This window comes from Belonocnema kinseyi, chromosome 2, assembly GCF_010883055.1.
Source record: "Belonocnema kinseyi isolate 2016_QV_RU_SX_M_011 chromosome 2, B_treatae_v1, whole genome shotgun sequence".
NCBI lineage: Eukaryota > Metazoa > Arthropoda > Insecta > Hymenoptera > Cynipidae > Belonocnema > Belonocnema kinseyi.
Window position 1 is genome coordinate 144,610,669 of NC_046658.1, and position 27,555 is coordinate 144,638,223.

The window sequence follows — 27,555 nt, forward strand, 5'->3', positions numbered from 1 at the left end:
ATAAAATATCAGAATGTCATTTTATTCTTTTCCATTCGAGGTTTCTACAGTTTTATTGAAATCTTTTTGAAAATTGAACATTTTAAAAGTAAATATGTATTAAATAAGAAATTTATTTTCATTTTATCGGAATCGATTTGCGAACTTTTAAAATAAAATATTTTTAATTACATGTTTCTAACAATTAACACGTGATTTATTGTTTTTAATTAGTTGAAACAATTGGGTTTAAAACACAAAGGATACAGTTGAATGTTTATATTTAATACTTGATAGTATTTTTTCTGATTTTGAATTTTCCCATCCTAATGCTTGAAACTTTGGAAACTTTGAAACGTTTCCAGAGTTTCATGAAACTTTTCATTTGGTCAAAGTTTCATGAAACTTTACAGCCCTACCCATCCCATCCCATCCCATCCTATCCCATCCCACCCTATGCTATCCCATCCAATCCAATTATCCCACCCTATCCCACTGCCCCCTTATCCCATCCCATCCCACCCCACCTCATTCTTGAATTCTTTTTATAGTTAAAAATTAGAGTATTTTGGTATAAAATCTTACTACTTGATTATAAATTTCCCTTTTTCGATCAAAAAATTGTTTTTGTGGTCGAAAATTAATTTTTTAACTGCTAATTTAATTGATTCAGTTTTAATTGAAAATTAAAACTTTTTTTTTAGAAATTAATTTTTGTTCCGGAAAATTCACATTTTCCAGCTTTATTTGAAAATTTAATTATTCTTTTGATAGTTCCACAATTTTGTACGTATTTCTTTTTTTGAAAATGAAGCGGTTTAATTCCAAAATTTTAAAATATCTGAAGAACTGAGAATTTTTTGGTTGGATTGAGTAATTAATATTCCACTAGCATAATTCTCACAGGCCCTACTTTGTTGGTGTTCAGTGACATAACCAATTTTCATTCACAGCAAATATTTAATTTAATAGTGGGGTTTTCCTTTTCTCTGCAACATTATTTCACCTTCAGCGGCTTAGATAAGAATGTATTTTAAGTGAACTTATGTAACAGACTGAAGAAATGAACATTTAGACAAGAGTAATAGTTTTTTACAAGAAAATATGGATTTTTAACTACTATAAAAATGAATTTTTAAACAAGAACATTTATATTTCGGCAAAAAGACAAATTTTTAACGAAATACTTAATTTCGATACAAATATAGCTACATTTTTAACTAAAATCATTAGTTATAAAACAAAAATGAAATAGTTCATTATTTAGTTTATAAAATTGATTTTCCATTCAAAAAATACCAACATTGTATCAAATAGTTAAATATTTGTTCATCAAAGCATTTTCAATAAAATATATGAGTTTTCAGCAAAACTGATTAGCTTTCAAATGAAAAATATAAGTTTTTAACAAAAAAAAATAGAGGCATTTTCAGTTGATAAAAGTAATTTTTATTAAAAAACAACGAATTTTGAATGAAATTGCTAAATTCGTAAAAAAAGACATTTGAAACAACGAAATAAATCTTCAACAAATAAATTCAATCTTTAATGGAAGAAAATGATTTAAAACAATCCATTCCTAACTAAATACTTCAATTTCTAACTAAATTTTTCGTTTTTGAAAAAGGAAACAATGAACTTTTCAACAGATGGAATTTTTGGTCAAACATTATAATTTTCGCCCGAAAACTTAAATTTTAAATTACAAAAGATAAGTTCTCAACTAAAAATAAAATAGCTTTTACAAAAACTGAGTTTAAATTAAAAATGCAAATTCTCCACTAAAAATGGAAGTTACATTTTCAGTTCACATTTTTTTAAATTATCATTCAGAATGTTGTGTCTTCATGCCAATAAGACGCTTGTTCAAGAAAGAATTTAAATTTTCAAAAGATGTGACTTTTTAACAAAACGTGAATTTTGGTCCGAATGGTTGAATCTTATATAAAAAAAGTTGAATTTTTAGCCCCACTTTCCATAATTTCGTTGAGTGAACCATGTAATGACTATTTTAGAAATAAAAAAGGTACATTTATCAAAATAGTTCATATTTTCTAATTCTTTAAAAAATACAACCTCATTTTGCGAAATACCTCTCAGACAATGCTTTGACGTGATTAAAAGTTGTGCAGATATAACGTTCGATTCTGTTTCTTTTGTAAATAAAAATGATGGTAAATATATTAAGAATCTAACTCACAGAAAAGAAAATGTCATTTTTGAAAATTTGATATAAGTCAATTTGCGGAAAAAAATTGTTTGTAGCAATGACAACTGTTTTGAAATAGTAATCTTGTGTATCATAATATTATTCTTGAGATGAAAATAAGTGACTTCTCTGTGAAAACAAATTTTATATGTTCGAAAATGCGAATTACGTGTACGAGTGCATGAAAATCCTTATAAATGCCGACATAGAGCATTTCCTAACATGATTTATTCATAAAGTAAAATATATTTTGTTTTACAAATTATTAAAGAATATTGAAGGACAGATTTCCATCGTAAAGTACGTTTTGTTAGTGAACAGAAATAATTTTTCTGTCAAAACAGTTTTTCAAAAGTAACTATCCATCGACTTGTTTATTTGTTGATTCAATTTGTTTACAACCCTCAAGTGTTCACAGATTACTTTGAAATTAAGTGAGCTTTTCGCAAAAATAAAATATAAAATAGGTGAAGAATTACAGTGTGTTATTTCGATGATTGAGAATTGACAATGAAGTATTGACTGATCGTTAACGGTAAAAGGTTTAGAGATCAAGATTTTCAATTAAAAGTTGACGATTGAAAATTTCCTGTTAAAGATTCACGGATGACGACTGACGACTTATGATTGATGATTGACAGTTGTTGATTGACAATTGACAACTGACAACTAACTATTGACGATTAGGAATTGACAATGAAGATCGAAAATTGAGGATTGGCGATTGACGATTGACGATGGACGACTGTTGATTGAAGGTTAATGATTCACAATTCCCCACTCATGATTTACGATTGCTGGCTGACAATTGACTATTGATGATTGACGATTGACAATCGAGGACTGACGGTAGAAGATTAACAATTAACAATTTCCGATTGAAAATTGATGATCGAAAATGACTGTCTTACGACCCTGAAATCAACTGGTATAAAACTTGTGCCTCAAACCCAGGAAATGTTTGCTTCGACATTATTGTTGAAAGCAGAATGCCATCAGACATATCAACAATTAGTGAAATTAATATTCATGAATGTCTATTTAGGCTAATCGTACAGAGACTCTAGTCTACAAGTTTCGGAATACATATATCACAGTGAATGACGGTGATTAATGTGACTTGGCAATTGACGGTTGATGATTGAAGAGTTACAATTTATGATTAGTGGTTGACAATTAATGATATGCAACGGCCAATTGAGGACGAGCGATTTATGAATGACAATTAGATTGACGATTGACGTTTGACAACTGACAGCATGCAATAGCTAAGTTTCGGTTGTCAATTGAACTCACCATTGACGATAGGCAATCAAAATCTAACAACTCTTTAATAGGTCCTTTTACCTTGAAATGATCTGGCAAGAAACTCATGTTTTAAAATGTCTAAATTCCGAACAAGCATTATGTTATAGACTTCGCTAATTTATTGCATCAACGCGAATGTAGAAACGAGGATTAACCACTGATGGTTAGGAATTGTCGATTGAAAATCACGATAGGGATCGGCTGATCGCATTCTCACGACTCTTCTATGGATCCTTGTTACCCTGAACTAGAACGGCACTAGACAGGCATAGCGAAATTTCAAATTCCCTAACAGCAAATATTTATCGCACTAAGGCCATTTCTTGCATCGCCACTATTGTTGAAAGGAGGATGTCGTCAGATACATCAGCGATTGATGAAATTAGTGTCCATGACTATCTTATTGAGCTCATCGTTCAGATACTTCAGTCCAAACGTTTGGGAATACACATAATACAGTGAATGAAGGTGATTAATGTGACTTGTTGGTACTTAATTGTCGAAGATAGCGGAGGAATAGATCTAGACACTAGGCTCAGTTCAGCACAGGTAGCGGCGATATATTACCGAGGAATCGGTAGATCCGAATAATCCTGCGAATGTCTTGAAACAAATCACCCGAACGTCCCTTCGATACCATCTACGTCGAAAGCTAACCTATAATGGCTGATGCATGGCTACAATTATGCGCTTACATAATGCGCCCGATCGATTAATCACTGAGTGATTTACAATTGATTCGGAACTCTTGGGCGTATGTATGCCTCTGAACCCTCAGTGTAGGCTTTTCTGCGCAACACGATTTGCGCAATTCTAGTGAACACTATTATATTAATATAGTAAAAGCCTTTTCCGGTTTTTCAAAAATACTTTTATTCAAATATTGCCGACGGATCCGAGTACTTTTCAAGGCACAGTTCTGAGGAGGATACGATATATTGTATTTTTATTTTTTTAAATATTTTTATTATTTGGATTCTTTTTTTTGTTGCCAAAAATTTCTATTATTTATATATTTAAAAAAGTACGTATCGTATCCTCTACAGAACAGGCATTTACATAGTCGAAATTTGGATTATCTTCACCCTGATTTGAGAGTGATATTTACCTGCAAGAAAAGTTACCCTTATGTGGTAAGATTTCCCTTAGACATTGGGTATGGTAACGATCGCTAATGGATGGTATCTTTTTTGTTTCGAGACTAAAAAGTTCAAATTTGCACACTTCAGATTTTTGATAACAAAAACAATTTCTGTTTTTATTCTCTGTATTAATTTTACAATTTGAATACTGATCCTTTTGTTATCATTTGAATCGTCTTGAATCCACTCGTGTTACTTAAAAATGAAGTAAAAAAAGTTTATCAAATAATTTGAGTGGAAGTGTACATTTGGCCCCCTATCCAACTGGAATTATATTCGTATGTATCTGGGTTTTTGAAAAATTGCAGGGCCTATACTGTCGCGTATCCTCAAACATAAAGTGTATTATAAATTTTAAAAGTTTTTAAATTGATTTTCTAAGCAAAATTTCAAGTTTTCTAATCTTATATTTCAAAAGTAATAAATATGATATTTAATATTAATTTTTACTATTATTGTTTAGTCTCTAAATTATAGAAATTCCTATTATTTTTCGCAAGCTTTAAATTTTTTCCCTTGTTTCCCTTTTTTCTCTGTTTTTCCGCTGAACTGTGAAATAAATTGACAGAACCTAATACCAAAAAACAACTGTTTTTATTGTAAGTTTAACATTGATTTGCGGTTAAAAACGTTCTTTTTAAAAAATTCATTCTTTTTGTCTAAAAATGTAAGTCTTATTTTTAATGTAAAATTTGTTTATTTTGTTAAAAATCTTCCTTTAATGGGAGCACATATGTAATATATATTTTTAATATTAACTGTTATAACTGCAGATTTAACTTTCCCTGTGTTTTCATTTCAAAATTCTCGTATTTTTTAGGAAAAATTTTCGTTTTTGGTGGAAAGGTTGAGGAATTTATTATTTTATTAGATTAAAATTTGTTTTCATTTTTTATTGATAAATATTAAAAGTCCGCAAAGTTATCTCTCTAATTGAAATTCCGTTTTCTGGTTGAAATTTTAATGTTTTTTGGTAGAAATTTCTTCTTTTCACTGATTTAAAACTAAAACGTTTATCGGTTATAATATCCACTTATTCAGTTTTTATTGAGAATCCTTCATATTTGTAGGAAATTCTACTATTTCGTAGCACACTCACTTTTTTGTTAAAAAAAAAACAATTTTATTGCCAGTTTTTTTATTCTTGACTGAGAAATTCTTTTTGCAAAAAGAAACTGATCTCTTTGGTCAAAATTCCGTTATTTTAGTTTGAAAATTTATCTCTTTTGTTAGAAAATGAATTTTTCGTTTATTAAAAATAAAGCAGTTTGGTTTAAAACCAAACTCTTGTGATTTATGATTTCAATATTTAATTGAATATTCCTCTTTTGTGGTTCAAAATTAAACTATTTTTTTGAAAAATGGTTGTTCTTTTTGGTTGAAAAACATTATTTTTTTCCATTTTCGGTTAAAATTTTCACCTCATAATTCTTAAATAAAACTCTTTGCTTAGATATTTATCTATTTTGTTAAAAAGTCACCTTGTTTGGTAGAAAATTGATCTTCATTGCAGAAATTTCATTATTTCAGTCAAAAATACACATAATTTATTTATGGTTGAAAATTTCTCTCTTGAGTTTTAAAATTGAACAGCCTGGTGAAAAATTAACTTTCTTGTTAAAAATTCAACATTTCTTCAGAAGTTTAATCTTTTTTGATTAAAAATAAAGCTTTTGAGTTAGAAATGAATCTATTTGGTTGAGGATTTCACTACTTTTTCAGATATTTACCGTTTGTGATTTAAACCTGAACAACTTTGTTCAAAATTTGTTGCTCTCCTTTGTCAATATTATTGTTTTTAAATTGACATGCAAATAATTGAATTCTAGTGAAAATGTGCAATCTTTTATCAAAACATGTAGATATTTAAACACTAGTTTCAATATTTTGTTAAAAATTTGTTGTTTGGTAAACCATTAATGTTATTTTGTTTGAAAATTCGTCTATTTGGTAGAACATTAAATCTTCTTTGTGAAAAAGTTATTCTTTCAAATAAAAAATATATATAATTAATTAAAAATATAACCATTCTGTTGAAAATTAGTTCCTTTTTTTGAATATAAATTGTTTTGATTGAAAAATTCTGAAAATTATATTTTTTTGGTTTGAGATTCATCTGCTCAGTAGAAAATTGATCTCTTGGGTAGAAAATGTAACCACTTTGTTTAAAATGTATCTTTCGAAGTTGAAAATTTAAGTTTTTTGTTAAAAGTTTGTCTTTTTTCATATACAATCAATCTCATAAGTTGAAAATTCATTTATTTCTTTACAAATTTGATCATTATAGTAAAATTTTTTTTTCGTAGTTAAATATTAAACTTTACACTTGAAATAGTAACTATTCCATATTCGGATAAAAGTGTATCTTTTTAAGCTAAAGAATTTTGTTTCCTCAATTTCTGGATAAGGCTTCTTAAAAATGCATTCATGGTGGATCATTAAAATAAATGAAAGAAGATATATTGAATATAAATGACAATACATTAATTATTTTTACAATCTTATCAGCTTTACCATAACGTGTATTTTTTATAGTTTACAATAAATTGATAAATGTTAGAGAAGGTTTGATATATATATATATATATATATCGAAGAAGATAAAAACAAGAAAGATAGAAGTTGTAATTGCGTTTACACACCAAGTTAGTTCTCGTACGAGAATAATGACCGGGAATGTCGATAATTGGCGGAACTATCGTGACCAGACGTGAGGTAGCACCTGGCAGCTGCCTCGCAATCTTTCTTGTCTAATTGATCCCAAGTGATTTATATTGCTGCACTCTAATTCATTTTACCATTCTCCATCCAGCTCATGGCATTGGCACATTCCTTCCTTTATTCCATTCTATTCATTTTTTCTTTTTCACCATTTTCTCCCGCCAATTTTCCCTTTCCCTTTTTGTTTTTGCATTCCGATTTATTATTTTTTATACACTTTTATGCCTTCTATAAGACCTCATACGACAACAAAACAATCACTCAATCTGAAGGTGCTAGATTTTCATCGAACAGCACATTTCCTTTATTCTTCTCAAATTATTTTTTGTCATTTTTTCTGCTAATTTTGTCTTTCTTGTTTCACTTTTCAAGCCCGAATAATCATTTTCTTTAAATTGCTGTGTTCAAAGTCTAAGTTATTATTTATTTTGAAAATTCCTTGTTTCAGATCATAATTATGATTCTAAAATTTCTTTATTTGCAACTCAAGACTTCGAAGAATTTCGAATCGCCATTATCGAGGACGAAGTCTTTTTTATTATCTGCTTCCTGATTAAACAAACTGAAAGTGACATAAAAAGCATTTAATATTTATTTTTATACAATTGAATGAAAAATCGCGATCACTGAATGAAATTCTCTTTTATTTTTCTAATTTTTCCCAGTGAACAAACTTCGGGCCTTTAACAGATCTCCTGATCAGATAGACACCTTGCTACGTAATTTCCTGTGTAGAGGACAATAGTTTTTCTATTGTGCAAAGCTTAGATCTGCTTTTGTATCAAATAAAAACACAGTGAATCCCAGAATGTAAAATTTGGATACAAAAGTGGATCAAAGCGTTGCATAATGAAAAAAAGTCCACGACTGCATATTGAAAATCATTAAAGAAGGAAGGTGGAAGAAGAATACAAAGCAAATACTGAATCCCAGGATGCGAAATTTTGATCCAAAGGTGGAACAGACCATTGCACAATTTAAAAGCAGCCAAAAACTAATATTAATAATTATCACGAGAAGCAGATGAAAGGAGAAAAACACAAAATAATTTAAGTTGGGAAATTGCACATTGATAACTAGAATAAGAAGAAGTTATAAGAAAAAGGGAAACGCACTGAATCCGAAGATGTAAAACTTTTATCCAAACGTGGATCAAAATGTTGCGCAATCAAAAAATGTTCGACAGCCATTTATTATTAACTATTAGAAGGGGAAGACGACGAAGAAAAACATACTAAATTTCAAGATGTGGAATTTGTATCCACAACTAGACTAAAGTGTTGTTTCATGAAAAAACTTTCGGCAACTAATATTGAGAACTATTACCAGAAAAAGAGAAAGACAATCATACTAAATCCTTTGATGTGAAATTTCGATCAAAATTTGCACCAAAAAGAAGACAAAGAAAACCACACTAAATTCCAGGATGTGAAATTTCGATCCAAAAATGGATCAAATCGTTGGACAATGAAAACGCAGTTGACAACTACATATCTATTGCAAAAAGAAAAAGATGCAAGAAGAAGCCGAAGAAGAGGGTGAAGAAGTAGAGAAAAAGTGAAAAGGCCAGAGTAAAGATTTCGCAAATGATTTAAACTTTAAAGATCCCAATGCTTCCGTCATCTTAAAAAACACAAGTATCCGTATGGGGCTCGAGTAAGATCGGCAGCAAGCCTTTCGCTCTCGAAGAGATATCAGATCGTCCGTATAAAACTATCGTATCGTTTAAATACGCACTGAAAGGTGAGGCGATGCATCAGCAGATACGCGGGCGGTGGCAGTCTGGGCTCGTCGGTCCGTCCGTCCGTCCTGCGTCCGTCGATCCGCATTGAAGATACACTTTGTGGAATCCATGGGAACCAGCTTAACGCATAACCCCTTCTCTCGTCCGTTCATCGGTTCTCTCTCCCCCCCAATGGGTCCCCACATGCCAATCCCAATCCGATATCCTTCCTTGCCGAGTGCAGACTCTGCCAGGAATGATTGTCGTTCCTTCTTCTCTTGTCGCTAATCGCTTCGCTACTGATGATGTAATTAATAGTTATGATGACATTATTGTATTCCTGCTGATCGAAGCAGTCTCTCAATGGACAGCACAATTTGATTCTCTTTCTCGGCTTTCGCAAGATATTCATTATGTACATTGCACTTGCGAAATCCTGAATCATACCCTATGGTACAATTTTTGTGACACTCTCTATTACACACAACTATGTAGGGTTACCAGATGGATTAGTTCGAAATTCAGGACACTTCAAAAAGCTCCAAAAAAAGTAGCAACTATATTTCGTTTCATGGTACATAAGTTAAGAATTGCAATCACGGGTGGGCAAAAGTGTTTCGCGACTAGTTTTCACTGTAAGTCGGTTGCTTTTAGTGCTAACATTGGAAGTTTATCAAAGAAAAAATTCTCTCGTAGTTGACATTTAAAATCATAAGGTGTTTCGAATAGAAATTTGGTTCTGTAAAAACCAGAACATTTTCATACTTTTCAAGAGAAAACCAGGACAGACGGGGCAAAACCAGTTTTACCGTAACTATAATACACAACCTACTATAAACTAACATGTTCTAGTTTGTAACAAGTTTTCAATCGTGCTGATCACTTGTTTGACATCAAATTCGCTTGTGTAATTGATTCACGTCTTTTTGGAGAAGATGCTCCAGGAAGTCTGATTAAGCCACAACTGATATACAGCTGGTGGAAACACGTAAATGATGCTTGTGCTTACACTTTCCACACTTCAGTCTACACACATTGCATCACGCCTCATCGCATCTCCGTTTCGTGATCCAATCAAACTAGAATACACACCGCTGAGAATTGACGCGATGCGACGGATCTGCACGAGAGAATATGCATACCCTTCAAGAAATCGTCGTATTTTCCTCCATCCTCAGATGGAAGTTTTAAAATGGAATAGAATCTCTTACAATCTGTTTGAATCTCTTTAAATTAAAATAAATCCGACATCCGTATCCACATGATTCCGTGTCATTACAAACGAAATTTTCATTGAGTTTGTATCCGCAGAAAGAATAAAGTTCATTCCGAATCGTTCAGGTGCTAAGCAGTCCATCCTTCGGAATAAATATGAAAGATTAGACCAACAATCCGAAATCATTCAAAATAATTCTGTTGTCAATCAACAGTTACTTTAAGTAAATCTACATCATTCTGCACCAACTTTTTATATCATGTGAAATTACTAGCGTTGTCGCTATGATTTCGGTATAATTCTGATTGATTCATGAGAAAGTTTCTTATTTAAAATAAATAGGAGAAATAATTTCTAATATTTCCGTTCTAAATCCGAACACCTGCTAGATCATCACGATGTCATTTCGAATTATTTTGAAGCTTTTCCGAAAGATGCTGTTGTCGCTGAACAGTTACTCTGAAGTCTCTGAAACATTCCACCTCATTCTGAATCAACTTTTTATTGCAAATGATTCCGCTATGTTTCTGATTTAATTTGGATTCTTTTCTCTACATTCTAACAGTATTCCAAACGTTCCAATTCTAAATCCGAAATCTTACGAAATTACTATTTTGTCATTCATAATCACTTTTACGTTTTCTTGAATGATTTACCTATTATTTCAAATTCATTGCAAACCGACTTTCTATTATTCGGAACAAGGTTGTTATTTTGTCTGAGTCCGTTTTTATCCCGCATGATTTCTCTGTCATTCGAAATTTATTCAAAATTATATTTAGGGCTATTTAAATGAAAATTTTCGTTCTGCTTGAATCCGTTATTATTGGTCAAGATTCCGCTAAATTTCCGAATTAATCACAAAATGATTTCCCATTATTCTGAATGAGATTTTTATCTCTCCTACATTTGTTTTGATTCCGCATGACATATTTATTATGATAAAGAAAAATCCTGAAAAGCAAATTTCCGAAAAATGTAGAAATTTTAAAAAACAAATAAAACTATCAAAAATGTTCGATTACGTAACTAGAATATCTCGCAGAAGCAATATTCCGAATGTGAAATATTCACAAGGTGTAATGAATTGAATAGTAGATAGCGAACAAAATTACCAAGAAGATGAGTTTTTCACCATTTTTCATTTACATTTGATATATATCGTGATAGAATAAAGTTAGGGTACACAAAACAAAATGCATAAATGTAATTTATTTAATAAAAAATAAATAAATAAAAAATTACGTCTCATAAGATTCTTAAAAAAAACACACTGTCGCAAAAGCTCTTAAAGTTACTTACAATAACTGAAATTCGAGGAAAATTAGGAAAAATGTGCGTTTTTATAATAGTTCTATATTTAATTTGAATAATAAGAAACAATAAGAATTTAAATACTGAGTTTTAAATAAATAATTCAATTTTCATATTTAAGATAACAAATACTTATTTATAAGAATTCAAAATGAAAATTAATTCAATTAAAAAAATTTATAAATAGAAGCTTTTAAATTTTGCCAAGACTCCAGAGTTTTTAATTCTTAATCCTTTTAAGTGGATAAATTGGAAATTTAAAATCGTCGAAAATACAACATACATAACTTCTTAATTTAAATTTGCAACATTAAAAACTGTTGAATTTTAATTATTTAAAATTGCATGTTTTACAATTTTATAGAGTTAAAATTAAAAATTCTTGTTTTCTGAACATACGGCATTAAAAAGTATTTAATTTTTACGATTAAAATTTCAAAGTATTTTATTTTTAACGACTTTTTTAGATGGATCTAATTTTGAAGATTTACAATTCGAAATTATTTAATTAAAACGAATTGATATCACCATTTTTTTACGTATAAGATTTAAAATTAAAAAATCATTAATTCGGAATATGTATGGTTTAAGATAATGTAAATTTGAATATGCCTCATATAAAAATTATTCCATTTTTACGATTTATGTTTTGGAGATGCGTAATTTTAAATCTTTTTCTGAAAAAGATCGATTTTAAAGATTCATGATTAACAACTATTCAATTACAACCATTTTTAATCAGACATTATTTAATTTTGTAATTCACAATTGAGTTTTTAACAAAATAGTTAAATTATGAACTAAGATTATGAATTTTTAAAAACCAAAAATTAATTTTTAATGAATAAAGATTATTTTTTGGAGAAAAAAAATAATTTCTGATATTAAAAAAAAAAATTTTAAATTAAAGACTGTTGATTTCAGCTAAAATGGAATAATTCTTGGAACGAAAAGCAATAGTTGATTAAAAAAAAAATCATTACAAATTAAATTAAAAAACAGTTTGATTCTACTAGAAAATACCATTTTCCAACAAAAAGTTAAATTATCGACCAACAAAAGCTTCATTCTTAATAAAACAGTTGAATTTTTAACCTAAATAGTTTTTTTCAACACAAAGATTATAGTCGTAAGCAAGCAAGATGAATTTTCTACGAAACATTTAAATGATTTGCAAACGGAAAATATGAATAAAAAAATACAGTAAAATTTCAATTAAATAGTTTAATTTTGAACTAAACAGATGGATTTTCAATTAATAAAATAAATTTTTATCGATATAGTTTAATTTTTACTTAAGTAGTTGATTTATTATTTGTTATTAATTTGATCATTGAACTAAATAAATAAAATCATTTCTTATTTTTTTTAATTACATTATAATTTAAAAAATTAATGAACTTACAAGATAATGATTATTTATGAAGCAAAGATAACATATTTCAATTTTTTGTTGAAGAAACTAATTTTCAAACGACAAAAAAGTCAGACGAATTTCATGCCGGGTAATTAAATTTATAACAGAATACATAAATTTCGAACCTCAAAGTACATTTTTAGAGAAAAAACGATAAATATCCAATAAAAAATAAAATATTTACATTTTCAGTTGAAAATCTGATTTTCAAGTAAACTTGTTTTTCAAGTAAATTTTTTTTTTTTAATTAGTACAATTTTCAACTGGCTTGTTCAATTTCTAATCAAGAAAACTAATTTTTAAATAAAAAAGGCAAGTTGTCAACAAAATACGTGAATTTTCGATCAAATAGTAGAAATAAAACAAATATTACGACGTTGAAGTTTGCCACAGATATGGATTTCAAAGTTGTGTAAGTAATTAAAAAAAACTAAGAGTCACATCGAAAAAGTAAAAACACCTCTGGATTCGTCTTGGAAATATCTCGATGTGCATTTTTTGTTTTGTCTAAACAATTTCTTAAAGAATTACGCCATTTGTTCTCTTTCTGCAATTGTTATGAACAAAAACAAAAACATTCTTTACTGTGTTCTAACTAGAACGCAAAAGTGCAATATATATTTCTAATTTTTTTGCATGAAACAAAAAATTATTAACATTACTTGAAAATGTATGTGGTATGGATGAGAAAAGGACGCATGGGGAAATCATCGATTAAAAATAGTTCAATTTAAAAAAATTATTTTTAACCGAAGAAAAGAAATTTCAATCAAAAAAACGAATTAGTTGCCAAGAAGATTAAGATTTTATAACAATTGCAGAAAAATAAAAAATGGCGTAATTGTTTAAAAAATTGTTCAAACAAAAATACAAAAAATGCACCTCGAGATATTTACGAGACGAATCCAAAGGTGTTTTTACTTTTTGGATGTGACTCTTAGTTTTTTAAAAATTAATTACACAACTTTGAAATCCATATCTATGGCAAACTTCAAGGTCGTGAAATATTTTCTTTCAGTCTTATTTTCACCAGGGATAGCTTAAAATTAAAGCATGTAGAGATAACAAATCAATTTTGCTTTGTCAAATTTTGCTTTTGCCAATATAAGTGGCTAAAAAAGAAAATAAGAAAATTCAGGTAAACTGGTTTTATTTTTTCTTAACATCTTCAACGTGCTATACGAAAAATAAAAATTCCCTCAAATTTTTGTAAAATTTTGCAATAAGTTATTTTTATTACTGATCAATTTTTTATCAAATAAATAAAACTGTTGCAAATTTTATATTCTAGTTGTATATTTGATGATTCAATATATTTAGAAATAGTTACATAATAAACGTTAGCTATAAGCATTTGATTGATTCAGCCAAGTCGTTTTCTGAATCTAATTTTATTATCGTGTTAGGTTCGTCCCTTATAACAAAAAGTAATGGTCTGGTCTGGATGAAGGTATGCTAAGAAGAAGAAGAAGAGCACAAATGAATAATAAAAGTAGGATGGGAGGAAGACGAAGAAATTTCACATTGATAAAGATGAGGTCCAGTTAAATTTGCAAAGCCCGGATGCTTTAGCTGGTGAGAAACAAAAAGTCGGGTCGGGATAACATTTTTCAAAAGGGTGGACCTCATCGGGCATTGTTCATCTAATGATGAAGTGGAAACGTGACAGGTGAAACCCAATATGTACGACATGCCAGATTCTCACAGCACCCAACAGTGATCTGTCAATCACTCTCCTCAGACTCTCCTACATATTTCAGTACCCACCTCTCCATACACGTTTCTAAAATCTAAAAGACTTCAGCAGCAGCTCGGTACTCCTCCCTCCCTCCCACCCTCCAACTCTCACTCCTTAACACCACCAACTATGACAACTACACTCAACAAAATATTTCTTTTCATTAAAAAAAAGATTAAAAAAAAATTATTATTATTCTCATTAGATTGCAAAGTATTCGGTGTATTATTGGAAATTTATTATGAACAATAATTATTTAGAAATTAATTATAGGACTATAGGATAATTAATTTTTGCTAGATGCTATTATCATTAAAGATGATTAACTTCTAAATTTTAAAAACATCAAATTAATACAAATTTTGATGCAAAAACGATTAGTTTGGAAAAGAATGTATTTTTTTGACGTGATCTGTTAACGTTAAAATATTCAATAATTAAGAATCATAGGTATTAAAACACTAGAATATTGAAGGAATTCATGAAAAAATAGAAAAAGCTGCGAAATTCTAGAGATTTTTAATTCGAAATTATTTAATTATAACGATTTGCTATTATAATTTCTTTGAATTTAAGATTTGAAATGAAAGATGAATTAATTTGGAAAATTTGTGATTCCAAATAATGTAAATTTGAATATACAAAATGAAAAATAATTTAATTTTCAAGATTTTAAATTTAAAATTATTGTTTTTTTACTTTAAATTTTAGCTTTGAACACCGTAGTTAAATTTATTTTTCATTATTTTTTGTGCAATAAAAATTTGAATTTTCGATTTTAAAAAGAAAATCCAAAAATTTGTTATGATAGTCTTTGTGGAATTAAAAAAACGATGTTTTTCTTTCCTCAACTTTTCTTCATATCGTGAGTTTTTTGGCTTAAAATGTTGAATTTCGGTTGTTATACAAAATTTTTTAAATGCTTCAACTCTGAAAATACTTCAATTATTGAAAAAAGTCATGAGTATAAATTGTTTGTTTATTTTAATACTATACATTTCCGTGCAGAGAATGTTGAAATTTAGAAAAAAAGTGGTCGAAAAAATTTTCAAAATGTTCTCACTTTTTTATTTGTTATCAAAAATGGCTGGTCAGCCATCTCGTCCTTTCTTTTATGATCTTAAAAAATATTATGCTAAAGATGGATTTGATCCGTTCTCAATAATAAATGATCAGAATGTAAAAACATTATTTCTTTGTACAAAATAGATGATAATAAAAAAATCTCTACAACGACAAATTACAGTTAATATGTCAGAATAAAAGCATTCCAATTAAAAATTTAAAAAAAAACCGTTTAATTCTAATAGAAAAGAAAAACTTTTAAACAAGAAAGTTGAATTCTCAACCAATAAAGCTCGATTTGTAATAAAACAATTAAATTTTGCACCCAAATAATTAAAAACAAAAGATGAATGTTTTAAGCAAGAAAAACGAGGTTTCTAAAAAAATTAAATTATTTGCCTCTGGAAAATATGAATTAAAAAAAGATTTAAATTTGAAACAGAAAATTAAAAGTTTTTTACAAAAAATAAAATTGATAAGTTCGTTGCTGAAGGAATTTATTTTTCACGAAAAAAACAGCTAATTTTAAACAAAATAGTTGAATTTTTAACCAAGCTGGTGGATCTTCAACAAATAAGATAAATTTTCATGGAAATAGTTTAATTTTTAATCAAATAATTAAATTAAGAAATTCTATTAAAAAATGTTGAAGAAAAGGAATGATTATTTCCATCAGACTGCAAAAGATTCCGTGCATTATAGGAAATTTATGAGAAAAATAATTATAAAATTTTAGGATTAATCATTTCTGGTGAAAGCTATTATCATTTAAGGATGTTAACTTCCAAATTTTTTAAACATTTGATTAATAAAAATGTTGATGCCCAATCGATTATTTCAGAAAAAATGTTATTGTAGAACATGTAAAGATTTTTTCTCATTTAAAAAAAATTTGTTCGTAGTACACAAAAGTAATCTTTAAATTCAATTGATATCCTTAGAATCGCTCAAAAAATCATGGAAATCCTTAAAAACCTTTAAGAATTTCTTGAAATCCCTTAAGTTTCTTTAAATTTTCTTTAAATCTACAAAAATTTTTGAAAAATGTTGAAGTACATTAAAATGTGTAAAATCCCTCAAAATCTTTCAAATAATAAAAGTTCATATAAATCTCAATATGCTGTCCTCAAACTTGAGGAAATTATCTGCAATTTATTGAAATCTTTAGATACTTCGTAATCTTTAGAACCGCTAGAAATCCCTTAAATTAATTGAAAGTCCTTCTCCCTTGAAATCCTGAAAATAGTAAAAATACCTTCAAAAAGTTTAAATCATTCTAATTATCTTAACTATAAGTTAAATTAATCTTATTTATAAAAGTTTTCTGAAAAAATACCTTTCAAATCCCTAGAAATCTTAAAAGGCCCTTTGAAATTGATTAAGATTTAATTGAATTCCTTAATCTTGTAAAATCCCTTAAATAACCTTGAAAGCTCTTGATATCCTAAAAATTGCTCGGAATCCCTTTAAATTTAATCTTTGGAATCCCTCCAAGCTTTTAAAATTTCCTGAAATCCCCTGAAATTCCTTCACAACTGTGGAACGGCATGGAAATTTCTGAAATTCTCTACGATCCCTTGACATTCTTTTTTTAAAGAAATTGTAATCCTTGGAAATATGTTTAAATATCTCGAAAATTTATCAAATCTTTTGAAATCAGTTAAAATATTTAGAAATCCTTGAAAATACTTGGAAGTTTCTTGAGATTTATTAAAATTTGTTAAACTCTTACGACAAGTAAATAAATTATTAGTTTCAACTTAATTTATTTTTTTTATAGAGTTTCAAAACATTTTCTAGAAGAATTTCAGAGCGAATCTTAATTTTTGGCGTAATTTCACATAATTTAAAGAAATTTAAGGAACTTAGTTTCCGGAAAAATCTAAAATATTTAAAAGGATTTTTAAAGGTTTAAACGGATTTCAAGAGATCCACAGAATTCACAGGTTTTCTAAGTGCGCTTAGAGTGTCTTGATATTTGTCAAAATCTTTGAAAATACTACATGACATGAATTTCATAAAAATCCTGTAAAACCGCGTGATCAATTTTGAACTCTTTTGAAATTTCATATAATCATTTAAAATTCATGGAAACCCCTTAAAATCTCTGAAAATCCTTTCCAATCCCTAAATTACTGTAAAATACTGAAAAATCTTTAAGATATCATAAAAATAATTCAAATCTTTAAAATACCTGATAATTCTTCAAACTCTTATAACAAAAATTTTAATAATAAAATCCTTCAAAATTCCATAAAATCCTTTAGAATCCTTTATGATATTTAAAAAATTTTCTTTACAAATTTGATCACTGATTAATTCAGTCACTGATTCAAATAAGTGAAAAACTTAATTGATTTTAATTTCAAGAGAAGATATGGGGTTTTAAGGGATTGGAAAGGATTTGAAAATATTCTAAACTTTATCCACTGATTTTAGAGAATTACTGAAGATTTAAAGAAATTTCGAAGGATTCCCAAATATTATAAAGAATTTAAAATGATTTCGAGGTATTCTAATTGATTGTAAAATGTTTGAAGAGATTCAAATATATTGAAAGGAATTTCAATAAATTTCAAGGAATTTGACAAGGTTATTGATTTCAGGAAATTTAAATAGATTTATAAAAATTGTAACGAATTTTCGTATATTGTGAGAGATTTCAACACATAAAAAACTAAGGATACAATTTGCTGTATGTAATTTTCTAGAAGGTTAAAATTTATTTAAGCAACTTCTCGTCTTTTTAAATACATTTGTTGTAATGGGTCAACAAAAGAAACTTTAACAAATATTAGGGTAAAGTTTATGCTAGGAAGTTAATTTTGGTCTCCGGTAATTTTTACGTCAGAATCAATGTAAAATTTATCCTTCGCTTTTTCTATGAACTGAAGACTTAAAGAAAATTTAGAATTTTGATAGTTTTTCACTTATTAAAATTTTTTTATATATTTAAAAGTTTTCAATCGTTTAAGAAATATGCAAAATATGGGCCAAATATAAAGGATTTAAAGAATTTCTACATCATTTACAAAATTTTGAAAAGAATCCTCGAAATTTCAAAGGGTTTCAAAGATTTTGAGGGATTCCTCGATAATTAATTAAAGGTGTGCATCAGATTTCCAGATTGATTAACTCCATGAATCTACATTGATTCGAAAACAGGTTATCAATTAAGTTTAAAAAACAAAAAACTAGAAAGAGGAAACTTGCGTAAACAATAGTTTGAACTTTTTAAAATCCTTTTAGTACATAATTAAAAAGAACATTTTTAAATATTTATTTCAGATACAAGGGAAACGAGTTTTATGAATGCCATTGCCGCTGCGGGTGTCACTTATGCAATTACCAGAGCATGTACCATGGGAGGACTCGTACAATGTTCCTGTGAAAAAATGATTGCAAATGGTGAGTTTTATTGTAATGCATTATTTTATTTTATTTATATAAAATAACAATTAATGGGGCCGTTCAAAAACTGGGTCACGTTATTTTAATTATTTTTTATACCCATTCCTTTCTTCGTCACAGATTATTACAAATAGATCAGTTTAAAGCTTGAAAAACGATTTTTCTAGTATAATAATAATTGATATAATATAATAATTGATATTTCAAGCAAAAAAAAATTTAAATAGAAACAGTTGGATTCATCAGAAAAGAACGAGTATTTAAAACAATATTTGACTCCTAATTAAGAAAATATTCATGTTTAAAAATATTTAAATCTTCAAATTTCAACCAGGAAAGATTTTTTGGTAAAAAGGGCGAATTCTATGTAAAACAGTTGAATTTTTAACCAAAAAGTTTGTTTTCAAAACAAATGTTGAATTTTTAAACTAAGAAATAGATCCTAATGATAAAATGAATGCTTGACAAAGTTGTTAAACTTTTAATCAAGTATTTGATTATTTAACAAACAAAAATAAATTTCTAAAAAAAAAACTTCACAACAAAATACATAATTTTTCAAGGATATTGTTGAGTTTTCAATTACCCATAGAATAGTTAAATTTCCAAATACACAAATTAATTTTCAACGGAAGATGAAAGTGAAATTTAAAAAAAATAGTTCAAATTGAAGCAAAGCGATAGATCTGCAGGTAGTAAAATTAAATTTTTCAAAGAAGTTCAACCTTCAACCAATTAGTTACATTTTTTACAAAAAAGGCGTTTTAATTATAAACTTTGTAGTGGGATTTTTCAACTAAAAAGAATCACTTTTCAGTGAGAAATTAATTAGTTAAATTTTAAATTTATGAAATTAATTTTTAACTGATAAAAATTAATTATCAACTTAAGAATATAAATTTCTAAAATAATAGTTCAATTTTCTGAGAAATATACGGATATTCAACTTATAAAAAGAAATTTATAACAAAACAGTTCAATTTTCAACCAATCAGTTGAATTTTTAATCCAAAAGATTCATTATTTTATTTGATTGAAAAAGAGTTCACAGCCAAATGGATTAGTGAAATCTTTAATTCAAAAAACTAATTTTCTTCTGAAAACCAAAATTTTAACAAAAGAATCCAATCTTAAACCAAATATTAGGCTTTTTGAGTAAAAGCGTTAAATTCTGAACCAAAATTATATTAATAGACTTCTCAATTAAAAATAATTAACTTGCAACCAAAAATAGTTGGAATAATTCTCAAAGATTTCTGGTAATTTAGTTCCCACTTAATCGAAGAACCGATAAAACGAGGATTCCTCTCACAAATATAAGAAAAAAATTTGTCAAAGTACGCGCCTTCCGCTTACAAAGGAGTATCATAGCCTAATAAGAAGTAAATAAATCCTTTGAACCTCTCCCTCTCATAATGTCCCTCCCCTACTTCCCCTACTCCCTACCTCACTTAGAATTTCGTCCCCCCTCCCTTCCAAAATTTCTTCATCATCCACTATCCCCCTTCTCTTCACTTCCCTTCACCCTTCCCTTCACTTTCGCTATCCATCCTCCCCTCATTTCCATCGCTTCTTCTAATTCCCCTACTCTTATTTTTACTGCTTTTCCTTGTCTTGTGAGCTATAAGTTTGTAAATTGTGAGTTCTGAGCTACGTGTTACAATTTCTCCTCATTTCCCCTTCCTAAAAAAATTACGGCGGATTAATGCGCTGGCGGAAACTCAGATAAAACTAGAAGGGCATCTGCGTGGGTATAACCCTTCCCTTTAGGTTACAAATCATCACAAACCATAATAACCCCACCTTACTTTGGCAGTATGACGTAATTTTTGAGCGGTCCCTTACTACTGCCTACAGCCCCTTTGGCGCCATTCCTCGGCGAAGGTTGATTGTTGAGCGCCTTATTGAGAATTCGGACGCTTTGCATTTTAGGTTATTTGCTTAAAACTGTTGTGGCACCCGGGCCTTTGAAGGCCGCTACTAATGGCCCCTCATAAACGTTAAAAAAATGCTTTATTTTGTACAGGAAACCATATTGGAAAAATAGCCCATAGATCGGGAAATAGAAGAACAAACATTCCCACAGAAGGTGAGTGGGAATGGGGAGGCTGTGGAGACAATATCAATTATGGTTTCAAAAAGTCTCGCGAATTCATGGATGCTCCTTATAGGAAGCGCAGCGATATCAAGACCTTGGTTAAATTACACAACAGTGACGCTGGTCGTTTGGTGAGGAACAAAACACTCAAATATTATACTTCATTTCTTTTCAAAAAATAAATTTAATCAGCTTCAATTGGGCGAAGTAACTAACGTCATTGTTATATCTTTTTTCCTTTAAATTTTTTCTTTCTGGATTTTCGATTGGTATTTAAATTTTAAAGTTGGCGTTAGGCTCATGCAAAGTCACCTAGGGCAAGTTACATCCGCAAAATCACTTTCTAGTAGATTCACAATTTTGCTGTTAACTGATTTCAAAGTTTCCTTTTTTAATATCAAGCTGACTGAATTTTTAAGAGGTTGGTTAATGTCGTTAAAAAAAAAAAATTACTCATTAAAATTACTTCCTGAAAAAAGATCCTACTCCATTTTCACTCCATTGGGAATCGAACCACATAACTTCTGATTTCCGGTCAGGTGCTTTTCCAATTAAACTATTAGAGAGATCAAAATAGGAACTCTTTATTCAAGAACATAACGCTAATTTTTAGCTGGGTGTTAATGGTGTTAAGAATCTTGAATAACAGAAAATGCTTTAAGTCTTAATAAGACTAGATAGAAAATAATATTTTTCAAATTAAAATTAATTCTTGGAAAAAGATCCTACTCTATCTTCAATTAGTTATTTTCTTGAATTAAGATTTCTTATTCTGATGCCTCTAATAGCTTCATTGGAAAAGCACCTGACCGGAAATCAGAAGTTTTGTGGTTCGATTCCCAATGGAGTGAAGATGTAGTTGGAATCCTATTTTTTCTCAAGAAATAATTTTAATTTGAAAAATATTATTTTCCATCTAGTCTTATTAAGACGTTAAGCATTTTCTGTTATTGAAGATTCTTAACTTGATCGATATTGTGTGGATTTTCTGCCTTCATGGTTTGGAGGGTTGATCTACTGTCGGTAAGGTACAATCTCTAATGATATAGCAGTTAAATTAAAAATATACTCATTCGTTATTTGAGTTAAAAAATGACAAGAAATAGAAATTATCAACTAAAAATCAGTGTAAACTTTAAAACGTAATAACTCGATAGAAAATTATAGAAAAAATCCTAGATTTATTGGGAATATTATTTAAAAGATTATATTTAATTTGACTCCGAAAAGATTGACAAATCTCAGCGGGTTTTCTAGTTATAACTAAAAATATCTTAAATTTGTGTACGTGAAAATTTGAAATTAAAAAGAAAAAGCTACACACGGGTTCAATGTATCCTAGAGGTCACGTTTATTTCCCAATTTCAATGTTTCTCTTTAAATTGAAACTGTTTAAGTTTCTAAGAGTTTTCTTAAAGATAAATTTAGAAAAATATTTTCAATTTGTTATTTGAGTTAAAAACTGACAAAAAAAGCAAAAAAATTTATATTTATACTGCCTACTTTGCTCTGTTTACTAAAATTTCCTAAAAACCCCAAATAATGGGCACGTCAACTCTTCACAAAAAGAAGTTTGCATGAAAGATTAAATTCCTCAATTTGTCTAATCTTCATAAATATAATAAATAAAAAAATTTTCATTAGCTGAAATTTCGGTACCTCAATGCATTTTTTGTACAAATTTATCTATTGAATTACGCAAAAGCAACAATTTCTAATAACCAATGAGAACTGTGATTATTTTTATAAATAATTTTTCTAAACAAATCCTTCTAAAAGCATTTCTGAACATAGAAAACTTATATTTTTAAAGAAATCATTTCCTTCCGTACAATATATCCGCATTCAAATATCATCATTATTATTTTAAACAAACTACTTTATTTAGAATTTTTTTATTATAGAAAAAACTCATTTTCTGTGGAGTCACTTTTTCCATAAAGGATGATATCAGTGCAGGAAATGTTGCAAAATACACAAATTATCATTTCTATGAACAAATTTTATGAACAAATTCACTATCATCGAATTTGAAACAGTGCATTTTCAACCAAGAAAAAGTAATTTGCAGCTAATAAGATACAAATTTTAATTAAATATACAAAATCTCAGGTAAAAATGCTACATTTTTAACCAATCAGGAGATTGTATATCGAATAAAAAATGTATTCTTAACAATAAAAAAAATTCAGAAACGTTAAGATTTTCTAGTGAAGCATAGAATTTTGAGCAAAAAAATCAATTGTAAATAAAAAAAAGGTTGTCTTTTCAACGAAATGCTTTAAGTTTTAACATAATACTTAGACTTTCGATATAATAATAACATTTTAAACAAAAAATAAAAATTCTCAGAAAAAATACATAATTTTTCAACAAATAGTTAAAATTTTACCTCAAAAAGATAGATTTCCGAAGAAAAAAAGGAATATTTTAATTGTAAGTATAAAGAGTAAATGTTTAATGAAGCGGTACAGCTTAGAACCGAATTATGATCACAAACTAAAAAAAATGGGTTTTAAACGAAGAAGTTTAAATGGGAACATAATTCTTGAATTTTTGACCAAAAAGATGAATTTTTGACCTAAGAGATTAATTTTCGACCAACGAAGACAAATTTTTAACAAAATAGTTAAGTGTTTTTAATAGTGTTTAATAAAAAAACTTTTCACCAAATAATGAATCTTTTAGCTAAAAAAGATAACCTTCCCGAACAAGCATAGAATAGTTAGACTTACTGTTAAGAAAAAATTAATATACAAATAATGCATTTGAATCCAATAAATGTAGCAAGCGTCAGTTTTTTCTATAGAGGCTTCTTTTCGGTGTTTCGCCAATTTGAAGGAAGTCCTAGCACAGTTAATTCCCGATATAAGAACAGTTTCGGGTATGGCTTGCATTGGCCTTGATCCGAAATCGGAGGCATCAAAATGTAAAAAGTTATGGCCGCCTGAATCATTTTCGTTTGATTTGGTTGGATGCTGTAACTTGATGCAAGTATCTAGACAGTCAGATCTAGGAATATCGTAAGTCTGAGGTTCATTAATCGGGAGTTAAGTGTATTTTATTAACGGGGGGGGGGGGGGGGGGGGGGCAGAAGACTTGCGAATGACAAGATAAGCCGTGGAGGTGGTGTTTCGGATTGGGAGATCTGTCGCACTTTTTTCACTTTGGAGGAAGACTTAAATGTGTCTTGAGGAAGAGATGTTAAAGAAATATTTTCAGCTCTTAAGAAAACCAGAAAGGGTGACAACTGGCTTCGAGAAGTTTGACGCAAAATTGAGAATCTGCTTTGGACTGGTGCCCGAGATGTGACTTGCCGCATTTGACTTTACATTGACCCGTTTGCTTTGTTTATATTAGCATTCCCATAAAAGAACAAATTCTTGTATGAAGTGCCTTTAATTGTTTTTCTTTTTTACGATAGGCTGTGAAAAACTTCATGAGAACAATCTGCAAATGTCACGGACTTTCGGGTTCTTGCACTGTCCGGACTTGTTGGAGAAAAATGCCGGCATTTCGTGAAGTAGGGAATCGTCTCAAAGAATCATTTGATGGTGCAGCAAAAGTGATACCTGGCAATGACGGACATAGTTACATAACTGAGGGATTAACCATTAAACCACCTGAGAGGTTTGATCTGATATATAGCGAAGATTCACCGGACTTTTGTAAGCCGAATCGAAAAACTGGTTCATTAGGGACGGTTGGACGTCAGTGTAATTCTACCAGTCCTGGAGTTGACGGTTGCGAAATTTTGTGCTGTGGTAGAGGATACGATACCAGGATTGTTAAGGAAAAAATTAATTGTCAATGTAGATTTAAATGGTGCTGTGAAGTTAGCTGCAATACTTGCATTGTGAGAAAGTCCGTAAACTCTTGTCGCTAATCAAAATTTAATTAGAAATTTACATTTGGACTCCAAACACTCGCAATATTGTTTCAAAGGTTCTGCAATATATCCTTAAGCAGTCCTCCCTTAATAATTTTTGTGTTAAAATACTTCCAAACTGGTGCACTTTATATTAAAATTGTGACAACATTAATGTAGCTTTCCACAAAAGCAGACTTTATCTCTTAAAGTATCCTTTTGACACACAAATTTAATCCCCAAAGTATGATAATCAACACTGTGCTACTTTTTCCAGCTCTTTAAATACGCAGATTTTGTCTCCACAGTGCCCCTTTTCCAGCTCTCCCTACACGCAGCCCTCTATATTAGAAGAAGCCTTTCTAGCTCTCTGAATACACGTCTTCAGAACGTATTAATATTTTTCTCTTACCTCTTTTCCAGCTTTCCACATACGCAGAATTAATCTCCAAAAGAGCCGTCCTCTTCCTTCATTACCCTTTTCCAGCTCTTCACATGTGTAGAATCCATCTCCAGAATACCCTCCTCATCTCCTCCTACCATTTGCCTACTTTTTATACACACGCTATTCATCTTCTAAGATTTCCTGATTATCCTCGGGCTCCTTTTCCAGCTTTCTACACACGCAGACTTCGTCTCCAAATGTGCCCTCTTTAGCCCTCGTTCCCCTTTTCCAGCTCTCTATTCATGCGTCTCCAGAATGTATTTATCTTTTTCTCTTACCCCTTTCCAGCTTTCAATATATGCAGATTTTTTTACTTTAATTTACTTATTTTATTATGCCCCTTTTCCAGCTCTATACATACGCAGAATTCATTTCCAAGAGAGCCCTCGTTACTCTTTGTTTCCCTTCTTCAGCTCTCTAAATACGCAGAATCCATCTCCAGAATGCCCTTCTCATCTCCTCCTACCATTTTCTTACTTTTTATACACACGCTATTCATCTTCTAAGATTTCCTGATTATCCTCGGGCTCCTTTTCCAGCTTTCTACACACGCAGACTTCGTCTCCAAGCGTGCCCTCTTTAGCCCTCGTTCCCCTTTTCCAGCTTTCTATACGTGCGTCTCCAGAATGGATTGATCTTTTTCTCTTAACCTTCTCCAGCTTTCCATATACGCAGATTTCATTGACTTTAATTTACTTATTATCATTGGGCCCCTTTTCCAGCTCTATACATACGCAGAATTCATCTCCAAAAGAGCCCTCCTTACCCTTCGTTACCGTTTTCCAGCTCTCCACATGCGCAGAATCCATCTCCAGAATGCCCTTCTTATCTTTTCCTACCCTTTGCCAACATTTCGTACATACGCATTTCATCTCATAAGATTTCCTCATTATCCTCGGACTGCTTTTGCAGTTCTCTACACACGCAGAATTCGTCTCCAAAAGAACCCTCTTCAACCCTCGTTTCACTTTTCCAGCTCTTTACATAAGGAGAATCCGTCTCCAAAATTCCTTTCTATTATTCTCCTACCCCCGTTCCAGCTTTCCGTAAACGCACATTTTATCTCTTAATATTTCCTCATTGTCTTTGACCCCCTCTCCAGCTCTTTACAAGTGCAGATTTTTTCTCCGAAAGTGCAATTTTTAGCCCTCGTTCCCTACTTCCAGCTCTCTAAACACGCATCTTCAGAATGTTTTTTTTCTCTTAACCCTTTTTCAGCTTTCCATATACGCAGATTTCATCTACGTCAATTTACTTATAATCATTCGACCCCTTTTCCAGCTCTATACCTACGCAGAATTTATCTCCAAAAATAACCTTCTTTACCTCTTGTTTCCCTTTTCCAGCTATTTACATAGTTAGAATCTGTCTCTAGAACGCCTTTCTCATCGTCTCCTATCCCTTTTCCAGCTTTCCATAAATTCACAATTTATCTCCTAATATTTCCTCATTATCCTTAAGCCTCTCTCCAGCTTTCTACGAACGCAGACATCGTCTTCAAAAATGTCCTCGTTGCACCTTGTTCCCCTTTTCCACCTTTTCATACACGCAGATTTCATGTCCTAAAGTTTTCTCATCATCGCGCCCGTTTTTTTTTTGCTCTCTGCACACGCATTCTTCATCTCAAAAAGTGTAATCTTTATCTTTTCCTCTATTGGAAAGAGACCTCCCCCAAAGGGTTCTCCTTATCGAAGTTACAACATTACAGCAATATTACTGCAATTTTGCTAATTTTGTGATACAATATTACACCAACATTGCGATTAACTATGTAAGTTTTTAGATACAGCTATGGTTTCTTCAGATTTCTATCAAATTAACTAATAAAATCATACATTTATTCTTATGGAATATATTTTTAATAGTAATTTCTTAAAATGTGCTTGATGTAAGAACAAAAA

The 27,555-nt window shown here is 29.8% G+C and overlaps 1 protein-coding gene across 1 annotated transcript in view; it reads left to right on the forward strand.

Annotated features, from left to right (window-relative positions):
* The window catches only part of LOC117167977 (protein Wnt-6), a 67,243-nt gene extending 41,804 nt beyond the window's left edge, over window positions 1-25,439 (forward strand). Inside the window, exons 2-4 of the mRNA XM_033353256.1 lie at window positions 19,121-19,240; window positions 21,270-21,472; window positions 24,766-25,439. Coding sequence (XP_033209147.1) covers window positions 19,121-19,240; window positions 21,270-21,472; window positions 24,766-25,227 — 785 coding nt within the window. The 3' untranslated portion in view covers window positions 25,228-25,439. The remainder of the gene's footprint in view (window positions 1-19,120; window positions 19,241-21,269; window positions 21,473-24,765) is intronic.
* The last annotated feature ends 2,116 nt before the right edge of the window (window positions 25,440-27,555 follow it).